At 46.2% G+C, this 13,548-nt stretch overlaps 1 protein-coding gene across 1 annotated transcript; it reads right to left on the bottom strand.

Annotated features, from left to right (window-relative positions):
* Nucleotides 1-257: 257 nt before the first annotated feature.
* LOC310670937 (galectin-1-like) lies at nt 258-8,867 on the bottom strand. Its single transcript, XM_083426817.1, has 4 exons — nt 8,754-8,867; nt 5,157-5,236; nt 3,199-3,370; nt 258-473 (listed from the first exon to the last, which is right to left on the bottom strand). Exons 1-4 carry the CDS (start codon nt 8,760-8,762, stop codon nt 327-329), a joined length of 408 nt encoding a protein of 135 aa, XP_083282943.1. The 5' UTR covers nt 8,763-8,867; the 3' UTR covers nt 258-326.
* Between the last annotated feature and the right edge of the window lie 4,681 nt (nt 8,868-13,548).

Here is a 13,548-nt window from a genome sequence, read left to right as displayed (position 1 = left end):
ATACTTTGGCCACCTCATGAGAAGAGAAGACTCCCTGGAAAAGACCCTGATGTTGGGAAAGATGGAGGGCACAAGGAGAAGGGGACGACAGAGGACGAGTGTTCTCGAAGCTACCAGCATGAGTTTGACCAAACTGCGGGAGGCAGTGGAAGACAGGAGTGCCTGGCGTGCTCTGGTCCATGGGGTCACGAAGAGTCGGACACGACTAAACGACTAAACAACAACAAGGAACCCCCAAGAAAATGGCAAGGCAGACGAGGTCAAGCAACACATTTTATTTTCTGTTTTTCCTTCTATAGACATACAAAATAAGACATGGCTGAACTTCAGTCAAACTTGACACTTTTGATCGCAATGTCTCCCTCCACCGAGAATATTTTTGCAGAATTTGCCCCCAGCCGATTAGGAAACTTGACTTCCTGGCCTTCGTTGATCTTCACAGTCACTGCCTCGTAATCAAAGGACAAACAGATCTGGGAAGAAGAAGAGTCAAGGAGTTAGGGTCATGGGTTGATCCTTGGAAAGAGGCAATTAGATGCTTCCAAGAGATTTATGGCCCAAACAGGAGTGGATTAATGGAGGGAGGGAGGGAAATAAACAAACTACTATCACCCCTGCAATTACACCTCCTGACCAGTTTTGTTTCGGGGGTTCTGATAGGGTAGTTCAACCTGAAACCATGACCCTCATCATTTGGCTGTAGAAGTTAAGGTTGGGGGAGAGAAATTCAGAGTTGTAGCCAATGCTAGTTCTCCTTAGGGTAGGCCCCCTGAATTAATAGGCATGGAAAAATTGAGCTCATTCATTTCAATGGGTCTACTGTAAACAGGACATGGATGCAACCCTCTTTTTTTAACATTTTAATGAGGAAAAAAACAGCTAATTGATGCTTTTCACACCAAAACACATCTATCCTTTCTCTCCCTCGAGCAGTGCAGCAATAAAATTGCTAGAACATTTGAAAAGCTAAGCAGGGTCTGGTCTGGTTTCAAATTGGATGGGAAACCATGTGTTGAGATGCCTGCATTGCGGGGGGTGTCTGGAGGCGGTTGGAGGATGGATGGCGGCTAACAGATTGAGGTTGAATCCTGACAAGACAGAAGTACTGTTTTGGGGGGACCAGAGGTGGGCAGGTGTGGAGGACGCCCTGGTCCTGAATGGGGTAACTGTGTCCCTGAAGGACCAGGTGCACAGCCTGGGAGTCATTCTGGACTCCCAGCTGTCCATGGAGGCACAAGTCAACTCTGTGTCCAGGGCAGCTGTTTACCAGCTCCATCTGGTACGCAGGCTGAAACCCTCCTACCTGCCCACGGACTGTCTCACCAGAGTGGTGAATGCTCTTGTTATCTCTCGCTTGGACTACTGCAATGCGCTCTATGTGGGGCTACCTTTGAAGGTGACCCGCAAACTACAACTACAACTAATCCAGAATGTGGCAGCTAGACTGGTAACTGGGAGCGGTCGCTGAGACCACATAACACCAGTCCTGAAAGACCTACATTGGCTCTCAGTACGTTTCCGAGCACAATTCAAAGTGTCGGTGCTGACCTTTAAAGCCCTAAATGGCCTCGGCCCAGTATACCTGAAGGAGCGTCTCCACCCCCATCATTCTGCCCAGACACTGAGGTCCAGCTCCGAGGGTCTTCTGGCGGTTCGCAGAGTTACAGGGAACCAGGCAGAGGGTCTTCTCGGTAGTTGCACCCACCCTGTGGAATGCCCTCCCACCAGATGTCAAAGAACAACAACTATCTAACTTTTAGAAGACATGTGAAGGCAGCCCTGTTTAGGTAAGTTTTTAATGACTGATGTTTTAATGTATTTTTAATCTTTTGTTGGAAGCCACCCAGAGTAACTGGGGAAGCCCAGCCAGATGGGCGGGGTATAAATAATAAATTATTATAAGAAATTATGTGCCGAAATTGAGAGAGAGGGATTCATCACAAATGATCATACTTCACTTCAGAACACCCTCAGAAAGGCAGAAGTATCAGAAGAGAATTAATTCATTACATTCCTATCTGGTTAGCAGCCCCTCTGAGGATGCTATAGCCCAGGGGATAGAGCAATCATATCACATGCAGAAGACCTGGGTTCAATTTTTCAGCATCTTCACGTAGCCTCTCCCTGAAACCCAGGTGTTATGTATTGAAGTTCTCACCCTGGCCACCAGGGGGTATTGTGTATATAGTTTTCACTCAGGTCCACATCAGTTAATTTAGGCGGGAAACCCTGGATTGTTGTTACCATGTTGACAGTCAGCTGCCTATAAAAGCAGGCCGGCTGAGTTGTTTGCAGTTCAGTTCAGTTCCAGTTTACTTATAAAGAACTACCTGGAGAAATCTCTGTCATCTGCTATGTCCACTCACTACTTAGAATCATAGAATCATAGAGTTGGAAGAGACCACAAGGGCCATCGAGTCCAACCCCCTGCCAAGCAGGAAACACCATCAGAGCACTCCTGACATATGGTTGTCAAGCCTCTGCTTAAAGACCTCCAAAGAAGGAGACTCCACCACACTCCTTGGCAGCAAATTCCACTGTCGAACAGCTCTTAATGTCAGGAAGTTCTTCCTAATGTTTAGGTGGAATCTTCTTTCTTGTAGTTTGGATCCATTGCTCCGTGTCCGCTTCTCTGGAGCAGCAGAAAACAACCTTTCTCCCTCCTCTATGTGACATCCTTTTATATATTTGAACATGGCTATCATATCACCCCTTAACCTCCTCTTCTCCAGGCTAAACATGCCCAGCTCCCTTAGCCGTTCCTCATAAGGCATCGTTTCCAGGCCTTTGACCATTTTGGTTGCCCTCCTCTGGACACGTTCCAGTTTGTCAGTGTCCTTCTGTGGTGCCCAGAACTGGACACAGTACTCCAGGTGAGGTCTGACCAGAGCAGAATACAGTGGCACTATTACTTCCCTTGATCTGGATGCTATACTCCTATTGATGCAGCCCAGAATTGCATTGGCTTTTTTAGCTGCCGCGTCACACTGCTGGCTCATGTCAAGTTTGTGGTCAACCAAGACTCCTAGATCCTTAATACCAGGAGAGTCAATGCCAGGTAGCGAAGGCAGTGCTGAGCGAGAAGGACCAAGGATCCAACTTATTTTGAAGTCCCCAGTGCCCAAGGAGCCCCCCAATCCAGGAATGACCACTGCCTCTCCTTGAAGTTATGGCGGTGCTGAGGCTATTCCTGCTCACCTTGGTGTCTTCTCCCTGCTGGAAGGGGAAAAGCGACTCCCGCAGCTCCGAGTCCCACTGCCCATTCGTCTTTGAGTTGCACACAATGGTGTTGACGTCTCCGTGACTATCAAAGCGAGGATTGAAGTGGAGGATCGTGTCTGAATCATCGCGGCACAAGTTAAGGGCAAAGCTGGAAAGAGAAGAAGAAGAAGAAGAGTTTGGATTTGATATCCCGCCTTTCACTCCCTTTAAGGAGTCTCAAAGCGGCTCACATTCTCCTTTCCCTTCCTCCCCCACAACAAACACTCTGTGAGGTGAGTGAGGCTGAGAGACTTCAGAGAAGTGTGACTGGCCCAAGGTCACCCAGCAGCTGCATGTGGAGGAGCGGGGAAGTGAACCCGGTTCACCAGATTACGAGACTACCGCTCTTAACCACTACACCACGCTGGCAAGGACCACATGAGACAAGCACTCAGCAGGAGCTGGTGGAGACAAAGACTAGCAGTTCTATTGTTATGGTGATACAGTGGTGCCTCGCAAGAGGAAATTAATTCGTTCTGCGAGTTTTTTCGCCTTGTGAATTTTTTCGTCTTGCGAAGCACCACTGTGTATTGACAGTTTCCCATAGGAATGCATTGGCGGTTTTTAAAAAAAGGCGCAAGACGTTTTGTCTTGCGAAGCAAGCCCATAGGGAAATCCATCTTGCGAAGCAACTCAGAAAACGAAAAACTCTTTCGTCTTGCGAGTTTTGCGTCTTCTGAGGCATTCGTCTTGCAAGGTATCACTGTATTGGAAGTAGGATACTGTTGCCGATTGACCCAGCCTCGGTTTGTGACTTGGCAAAAGCCTTTGTCTTTGCAAAGTCCTGTTTGGCAGTGGTGTAGCGTGGGGGCAGTTACCCGGGGCACAAATTTCAACCCCCGGTGCTGCTTCAGTACAGTTGTGTGCTTCCATCGCTGGGCTCCATTGAAAACAGCTTCTCCATGTGACCTCTCCAGACAAAGGAAGAACTCTTCTCATCTCTGCAGCTGCCATCTCCCATGTGATGCGGATGCCATTAAGCAGTTTAATGTGCATGTGTACTACATCCATTTACCTCCCTCTCACCCCCTCCATGTGGCCCCGGGCACTGCCAACCTATGCTAAGCCACTGCTGAAGGTATTTGACTGCATCTTTCAAGTCCTTTAACAGACTGGTGGTGGTGATCATGGAACCGTTTAACTTGCTTGTACTAAGAGGAGTCAGATAATGATTAATGAGAAGATATGTAACCTCCCCAAAACATCTATGCTCTGCCTCCACAGTCAGAACAAACACTCAATAAAGAGCAGGCATTGTATAAGCTCCACGTAAGCTTTGAAAAGCAGGCTGGACAGTTCATCTGGAGGAGCCCATAAAAGCACACAAAATAGCATCTATTCTTAAGGAAAGTTAAGCTAAGCATCCTTTAGTAGTGATCAGCATCAGTGGCTGGTTAGATTACTAATTAAAAATATATGGTTGTACTGCATCTTTTACCTTATCATTCCAATAACGTATTGGTTGCTGCAACCGCATGGCTCTCAAACTATGATTGAGTTCCTATACCAATAATTTAGGCACTTTCACCACTTTGTAACCAAGCTAGATTTTACTGCCTGTGCAACTTTTCTGAAGCACATGAATCTGGCCTTTGGAGAGTTTGTAAGTAAACCATTTATAACATACCAAACATGTGGTCTTTTCTTATGCAGGGGAAAGAGAGACACTTTGGAAAGAATTTTTTTAAGGGGACATTTTGGAGGGGCATATTTTAAATACAGCCTGTATTTCCACCCTCTGCTTTGCTGCATATTTTGTGACTTTAAATCTCTGCTGGAGTTCCTTCACCAAAGAGTACTTACCCCAAACTTAGAGCTTGGCATTCATGAATTCTCCTTTCTATTTTTTCCCCCCACCAACAAAAAGAGACCAGCCCACCTTGAACAACACAAACCTTTTGGCCTCTGGTGGCACTTTCCCCTTCACTTTGATGCATTCACCAGGCTTGATTGACAAGTGAGAAAAAACCATTTGCTGGAGGAAAGGCAGAAACAAAGAGCATTAGAATGAACACAGGTAACATCTTATCACTGTCATTCCTATCCGGAAAGGGGAACCATTTCCACTCCAGTTTCTCTTGGAAGAAACTCCCTGCAAATATTTGCAGTTCCCAGAAATGGCCCAGCTGCACCCTAATCAATGAAGTATTGTTTCCTTTTCCCCACCCCCCATTGGCTTGGCCTCTCTATTATTGAACACACAACCCTTAAACATGCCCACAGCTCATTGGGCTCCAGAATTATCCACCTATTCCGAATGAAGGAGACATGTAACAAGCTTCTTTCTGTCAGCAAGTGAGGACAGTGGCCATTATTTCCATTGATGGAGGGGACATGTCCATATCATGTTCTGCTCCATAGCTGTCAACTTTTCCCTTTTCATGAGAGGAATCCTATTCGGAATAAGGGAATTTCCCTTTAAAAAAGGGAAACGTTGACAGCTATGTTCTGCTTCTGGTCTTTCAGATGTGGCGGCCATTTTGCATTATGCTATGCTGCACTGCTATGTGACGGGACGCGGGTGTCACTGTGGGCAAAACCTCAGTGCCTAGGACTTGCTGATCGTAAGGTCGGCGGTTCGAATCCCCGCGGCGGGTTGAGCTCCCGTCGTTCGGTCCCAGCTCCTGCCCACCTAGCAGTTTGAAAGCACCCCTAAGTGCAAATAGATAAATAGGTACCGCTTTATAGCGGGAAGGTAAACGGCGTTTCCGTGTGCGGCACTGGTGCTGGCTCGCCAGTTGCAGCTTCGTCACGCTGGCCACGTGACCCGGAAGTGTCTTCGGACGGCGCCGGCTCCCGGCCTCTTGAGCGAGATGAGCACACAACCCTAGAGTCGGTCACAACTGGCCCGTACGGGCAGGGGTACCTTTACCTTTTTATGCTGCACTGCCACCACCATCTTGTATTGCGCCACCATTCCACAGGCACCATTTTGCATTATCCCAACCCCACCACAACAGACATGTTATGACTGGTGCCCACCCCCCAAAAAAGGTTAGGAACCTGGGAACTGTAATTTTGCAAGCATGGAAGGGGAAGGGAGAAGGAACCAGAGATCCAACTGGAGAACTAGGTCACATCTGTATTATACATTTAAAACACTCATACCACTTTAAAACAGCTATGTTCCCAAAGATTCCTGGGAACTGTAGAGGGTGCCGAGAGTTGTTAAAATCTTAAACCACAGTTCCCAATATTCTTTAGGAGAAACCCAAGTATATGAGTGATTTAAATCTATGGTCTGGACATGATCACAGACAAAGTGTTACACAGCTGTTATTGCTGGTTTCCTTGTGAATGCTCCCACATGCTGAGCAGGGACACAGGGCAAGAAATTACAAGCTCTCCCCGTTTCCCACCAATTCTAGGAATCTAGCTGGAAGAGAGGCATTTTCAGGACAGCTCACCTGCGGCCTCCAGCTTTTGCTGGACTCCCATCAGAGGTCTGATGGGTTTCTATCAGCAAGTGGGGACAGTGGCCATTATTTCCATTGATGGAGGGGACATGTCCATATCATGTTCTGGTCCATACCTGTCAACTTTTCCTTTTTCATGAGAGGAATCCTATTCGGAATAAGGGAATTTCCCTTTAAAAAAGGGAAACGTTGACAGCTATGTTCTGCTTCTGGTCTTTCAGATGTGGCGGCCATTTTGCATTATGCTATGCACTGCTATGCTGGGGTCTGATGGGAGCTGCTGGACTCCAGCTCCCATCAGACCCCAGCAAAATGGTCAATGGCCAGAGAGGATGGGAGTGGGAGCCCCCAACAGCTGGAGGGCACTATGTTGGTTGCAGATGTAGTTCACGTCAGACAAGGGACTCACACCAAGGGTTCATTACTTCAGAATAAAATGTGGGGCGAGGCACAGAAAACCATTAGTGCTTTAACAAATGTGTTTGTACAGGGGAGAAAATTCGGCTATTTCGATTCCGTTTCACAAGAAGCCAGCTGCAGGCTCTCTCCATGTAGTTAATGAGTAAATGAGCAAGACGAGTTGTTTGAGTTTCTCTGACCCAATCCAACAGGAATGTTCTTTTTTTGGTTAAGAAAATCAAAGACGTCTTTTTTTCAGGAATGTCCGTTATCATGAGGAGCTATAGCTAACCGTTTGCCTTTCCGTTTTGCTCACAAAGGCCTCTGCCCTCCTCAAGGCCAAACCAGACAATGGCTGGCATCCTCCTAACCACAAGTCTCCCACGAAGTATCATGGCTTGCAGAGCAACAGCAAACATTTACAACCCCTAATAAGCCCAGTGGCATCATCAGGGAAAACTTTCGGGCAGAGATTCAGGGCCACACTCTGTGGAATATGCCGGAAGGCCCCAAACACAGCATAGTTGCTTTGCTACAGTTTGAAGTGAATTTAAGTAATAGGCATTATCTAAACAGGAAAACAATAAGAAAATGAAGCCCAGAGAGCTTTAAGCAATTTAATATCTAGCTGCACCGCCGAATAATTTCTAAAGGCATGCCTGGTCACATGCACAACACAATAATTAAATTAGTTTATTACCAGCCGTTATATCAGCACGTAACTACTCTGAAGGCATGAGTAACTGCCGTAGCCTTGACTCTTTCTGTTCATAATCAACTCATGGATAAACATAATTGTAGAGTTAGAAGGGACCATGAATGTCATCTAGTCCAGCCCCTGCAATGCAAGATTTTTTCACCCACCGATGACCCTGAGATTAAGAGTCTCATGCTCTACCGAGCAAAAACAGGAATGACCGTGAAAGATACATTTTGTTGCCCAAAGCAAATTACGCACAGCCGGCCACCTCTAACAATTTACAGGAACCTTTCCTTTTTCTAGCAGTAAGGAGATACGGGAAGTTAGATACCGCAAATTTGCTACCCTTTCACAACGCCCAGCATCAACTGCCTGAGGCTGGAATGTCACCCGGCCTAAACGGTAGGGCCAGGGCAGTTCTATGAGCTCGAAGAACTAGGCAATACTAGCCTTCATTCAGAAGGGACTGCTGCACCTATGAACAGTTCATCCACCTTGACCTATACGACAAGGAACTAGGAAATTATCACCACTGGCTGCAATTCTAACCCCACGTTTACACCCAGAAGTACACAGAAGCACAATAGGATTTGCAACCTCGCAGACCCAGGCAGAATTGGATTCCTAGTTCCTTTTGCATTCTGTCCAGCAGCAGAGCTTTTGGGAAAATGGTTTTAAGAAGGTTTTGCTAGAGCAACATTCAATAATCCTTAGATATGGGCATGCCACTATGAGCTGCAGAAACCTATTATTGACTCAGAACCGGCAACCTCTGTTCCGCGACTCATTAAGGCTGCAATCTCTCAGCTCCACTTAGAAATAAGCCTCCATCAATTCTACCGGGCTGACTTCCAAATATACTCAAGAAGATTAAACAGTAAGCTAAAATGCTTACCAGCTGACCCTATCTAACATTAAAGAACAAACTAAACTCCTCTCATACTCCAATCAGTGCCCACTCCCTCCGGACAACTTACAGTCTCCATTGTGAAGGTTTGGTGACTCAGCTTCTGACAAACACCAAAGCAAGCAAGTCTTCCTTCTTCTGCCTGAGCTTTAAATAGTGGCCAAGAGGAGGTGTGGCCTTCTTCCTGCCAATCAGGAACAAGCCTGTAAGGATCAATCAATCAGTGAGGAAGAGACTGGCCAATGGAAATTGGAGTTTCTCCAATCATTAACCAAATTGCTAAGTGACGCGACTTGTGTCTCTCTTGGTCCATTCCATGTCCTTTGCATTCCTGACTCCATGTGAGGAACCCATAATTTTAGTCAGGTCCCAGCATCATGAACATAGAGCAGTGATGGCCAAACTTGGCCCTCCAGATGTTTTGGGACTACAACTCCCATCATCCCTAGCCAACAGGACCAGTGGTCAGGGATGATGGGAATTGTAGTCCCAAAACAGCTGGAGGGCCAAGTTTGGCCATCACTGACATAGAGCATGGGTAGGCAAACTAAGGCCTGGGGTCCGGATCCGGCCCAATCGCCTTCTAAATCTGGCCCCCGGATGGTCCAGGAATCAGCATGTTTTTACTTGAGCAGAATGTGTGCTTTTACTTAAAATGCATCTCCGGGTTATTTGTGGGGCATAGGAATCCGTTCTTTTTTTCTCTCCCAAAAATATAGTCCGGCCCCCCACAAGGTCTGAGGGACAGTGGACTGGCCCCCTGCTGAAAAAGTTTGCCGACCCCTGACATAGAGAAAGTGTTGAACTACAATTCCCATCATCTCTGGCTGTTGTCCATACTGATAGAAGATCAGGGCATCACCACCCACAAAATGTCAATGTTTTTGAGTCTGTCAGTGTTTTTGTGTCTGTCACAGAACAACCCCAGGCATCTACTCAGATGTTAAGTCCCATTGAATCCAGGTAAATTACACCCAGGTAAATAAGTATATAGGATTGCTCTGGGCAGCTGCTCCTGGAATGATCTCTCAGAGCCTCAATTCTCTGTGTGATTTAACAGACAATCCCTCATGATATCTGCGAATCGTTGCTCCGAGGGGAATGGGGTCCCCATGCATCTCTCATTATCCTTAACGAACTACAGTTCTCAGGATCCTTTGGGGGAAGCCATGGAAGTTTAAAAAGCTATGATACTGCTTTAAATGTTTAGCACATTGTTGTAGGGCTTGTTGGAATTTGGCAAATACCTTGCAGATATAACTTACACCTGTAGTGACCAAATGTAAAGCCTGAAAGAAAGTGAGCTACTTTAGCAGCAGAGCAATTATTATGTTCTTACAACTTTATTTGGAGGCTGAAATCAAACCTTCAGACAAATAAATCTTGTTTTAATCTGTAAGACTTTAAGCCATATATCTCCCCCTCTCTCTGAATTCTCTATGCATGCCTAGAAAATAAAAGCGTGATTGACCTTACAGACACCAGTAAAAACATGGGCAAAATTACTGTGTAATGTATCCAAACAAAATCTTTTCTTCTTCTTTGGGTGTAAAAATGATCCCTTTGTCCTGCCAAGGAAATTGAAGAACATATTTATGTACACGACAACGGCGGCAAGAGTCTTACTAGCAAAAGGATGGAAGAACGAAGAAATCCCAACCAAATAACTGTGGCAAGAGAAACTGATGAATTATGTGGAATTGGCAAAACTGACATATAAACTGCGTGATAAGGACAACGGTGACTTTAAAGAAGAATGGGAACCTTTTACAAAGTACTTAAAGAAACAGCAAAGTGAACTGGACTCCTGGGCAGGTTTTGAATAAACATACACAAATTTATTATTGGTAACATACAGTCGTACCTCAGGTTAAGTACTTAATTCGTTCCGGAGGTCTGTTCTTAACTTGAAACTGTTCTTAACCTGAAGCACCACTTTAGCTAATGGGGCCTCCTGCTGCCGCTGCGCCGCTGGAGCACGATTTCTGTTCTCATCCTGAAGCAAAGTTCTTAACCTGAAGCACTATTTCTGGGTTAGCAGAGTCTGTAACCTGAAGCGTATGTAACCTGAGGTACCACTGTATTGGTAACATATAGACAGATAAATTAAGGATCTTTACAATTTTACAATATGCGGAGAATAACATATGTTGAAAAACCAGAGACAGCACCTGAGGGAAGTCTGGGGATGGGAGGGAGGGGAAAACTAAGGGGGAAAATGAGGATGATATGTTTTTGATAAACTGTTATGTTGAAAATTCTAATAAAAAATATTTAAAAAGAAAGAAAGAAATGATCCCTTTGTTACAGGGACTCTCACAACAACATCATCATCATCAAAGTAAAGTCCCACAATTCTTTTGGGGAAAGCCACAACAGCTAAACACTGATTACCGTGCAGCATTTTTAAAAGGCACTAAGAAATGATGATGATGATTAAGAATCTCTTGAGTAGATTCCTCCTTGGTGAATTCACACTGTCAAGGCCTGTGGGTAACTCCCAGGGATCATTTGCTCAGACACAGTTGGGAGGCGTTAACAGCCAAATTACTCCCAAGTGCATCTGTGCTGATGCTAATAAGATGTTTTAAATGGAGACCTGCCAACTTAAAGGGCCCCCTCTGTGCTCCCACAGCTTCTATTTGCATTGAAGCTGAGACGGTGGGCAGGTGTTTCTCTTGTCGCTTTCCAAAACACCTTCCTCCGTCCCCGGGGGGGGGGGGGATAATCTTAGCTGCTGTCATTATAAGAATTGGCCAGCCTGTTATCATCTTGCACCTTGAACTCCAGAATTGTACATGTACCAAAAGTTATTAATGAGGCCTCTAGAGGCACGTTGGACGCAGGTGGCGCTGTGGGTTAAACCACAGAGCCTAGGACTTGCTGATCAGAAGGTCAGCGGTTCGAATCCCCGCGACAGGGTGGGCTCCCGTTGCTCAGTCCCTGCTCCTGCCAACCTAGCAGTTCGAAAGCACAGCAGTGCGAGTAGATAAATAGGTACCACTCTGGCGGAAGGTAAACGGCGTTTCTATGCACTCTGGTTTCCGTCACGGTGGTCCTTTACCTTACCTATTCCCACCTTGACCTGGAGATGCTGAATAGATCATTCTGGGGGGAATATGCTGGATCCTAACCCCATTCTGCCCAAACATGTGACCTGGCAACCCAGTGCAATTTACACCAGCTAAGAGTGCAGCGTGAGCCAAATTCTGTTTTAAAGGCTTGTTTTCCCTCTGCCGGGATGCGGGTGGTGCTGTGGTCTAAACCACAGAGCCTAGGGCTTGCTGATCGGAAGGTTGGTGATTCGAATCCCCACAATGGGGTGAGCTCCTGTTGCTCGGTCCCTGCTCCTGCCAACCTAGCAGTTCAAAAGCACGTCAAAGTGCAAGTAGATAAATAGGTACCGCTCTGGCAGGAAGGTAAACGGCGTTTCTGTGCGCTGCTCTGGTTCACCAGAAGCGGCTTAGTCATGCTGGCCACATGACCCGGAAGCTGTACGCCGGCTCCCTCGGCCAGTAAAGCGAGATGAGCGCCGCAACCCCAGAGTTGGTCACGACTGGACCTAATGGTCAGGGGTCCCTTTACCTTTCCCTTTGCCAGGCTTACGATGGCTCAGCTGGCAGGAGCATTGCTCCTGAACAGATTTGGGTCAGGCGTGCTTTACACCAGCTTCACCTAAACCGGCGTGAATTGCGCTGGCTTCCCATAGTTAGGATTGCTCCCTCGTATGGCTACATCTGTTTAGGGAAGTTTTTAATGTTTGAAGTTTTATTCTGTTTTTAATGTTCTGTTGAAAGCCGCTCAGAGTGGCTGGGGAAACCCATCCAGGTGGGTGGGGTAAAAATAATAATCATTATCATCTCTGCAAGTTGCTGACTCTTTCAGTGCGGTGTAATAAGAGTGCTGAACTAGGACCTAGGAGACTGGGTTTGAATCTCCACTCAGCCGTAAAACTCAGAGCCTTGGACCAGTCACCATCTCTCAGAGCTGCTGTTAGGATATAACAGGGAGGGGCAGCTTGAGCTCTTAGGAGGAATATCTGGCATTATATTGTAAATATAATAGACAATATGCTAAAATGGACTAAAAAAGGCAGAGGTGGTAAGGGTCCCTAGAGATAAACCATTTATTGAGTATACAGTGGCACCTCAGGTTACATACTCTTCAGGTTACAGACTCTGCTAACCCAGAAATAGTACCTCGGGTTAAGAACTTTGCTTCAGGATGATAACGGAAATCCTGCTCCGGCGGTGCGGCTAAAGTGGTGCTTCAGGTTAAGAACAGTTTCAGGTTAAGAACAGACCTCCAGAAAGAATTAAGTACTTAACCAGAGGTACCACTGTATATCCCAATTTGCTTGCACGCTGATTACAGAGAGGTTAGATTATAGCTGGCCATTTGTTTTGATTCATTTACGATCATTCGTCCTGATGTTCTTGCAGGGTGTTTACACAACCTTTATCATTCATTCACCCAAATCCCTGGAGGTATTTTGTCATCACATTCCAAAATGCAAGTCTGTGGCTTTATTTATTTCTGTTTAAGTGGATTTGTTACACTAGGGCAGCACAGCACTTTAACCCCCTTTAAGTGTGCAAACCTAAAGTTTTGGTATGCAGCCGAGTCCCCTCTAGTAAAACACTGACAGCCCAGAGGCACCCTGAGTTAACGCCTTGGTTAACTACCGTATTTTTTGCTCTATAAGACTCACCTTTTCCCTCCTAAAAAGTAAGGGGAAATGTGTGTGCGTCTTATGGAGCGAATGCAGGCTGCGCAGCTATCCCAGAAGCCAGAACAGCAAGAGGGATTGCTGCTTTCACTGCTCAGCGATCCCTCTTGCTGTTCTGGCTTCTGAGATTCAGAAT

Source organism: Podarcis tiliguerta (genome assembly GCF_965153285.1).
Source record: "Podarcis tiliguerta genome assembly, chromosome: 2".
Lineage (NCBI taxonomy): Eukaryota > Metazoa > Chordata > Lepidosauria > Squamata > Lacertidae > Podarcis > Podarcis tiliguerta.
Note: the sequence above shows the minus strand (reverse complement) of the source record. Positions and strands in the feature narration are given on the sequence as shown.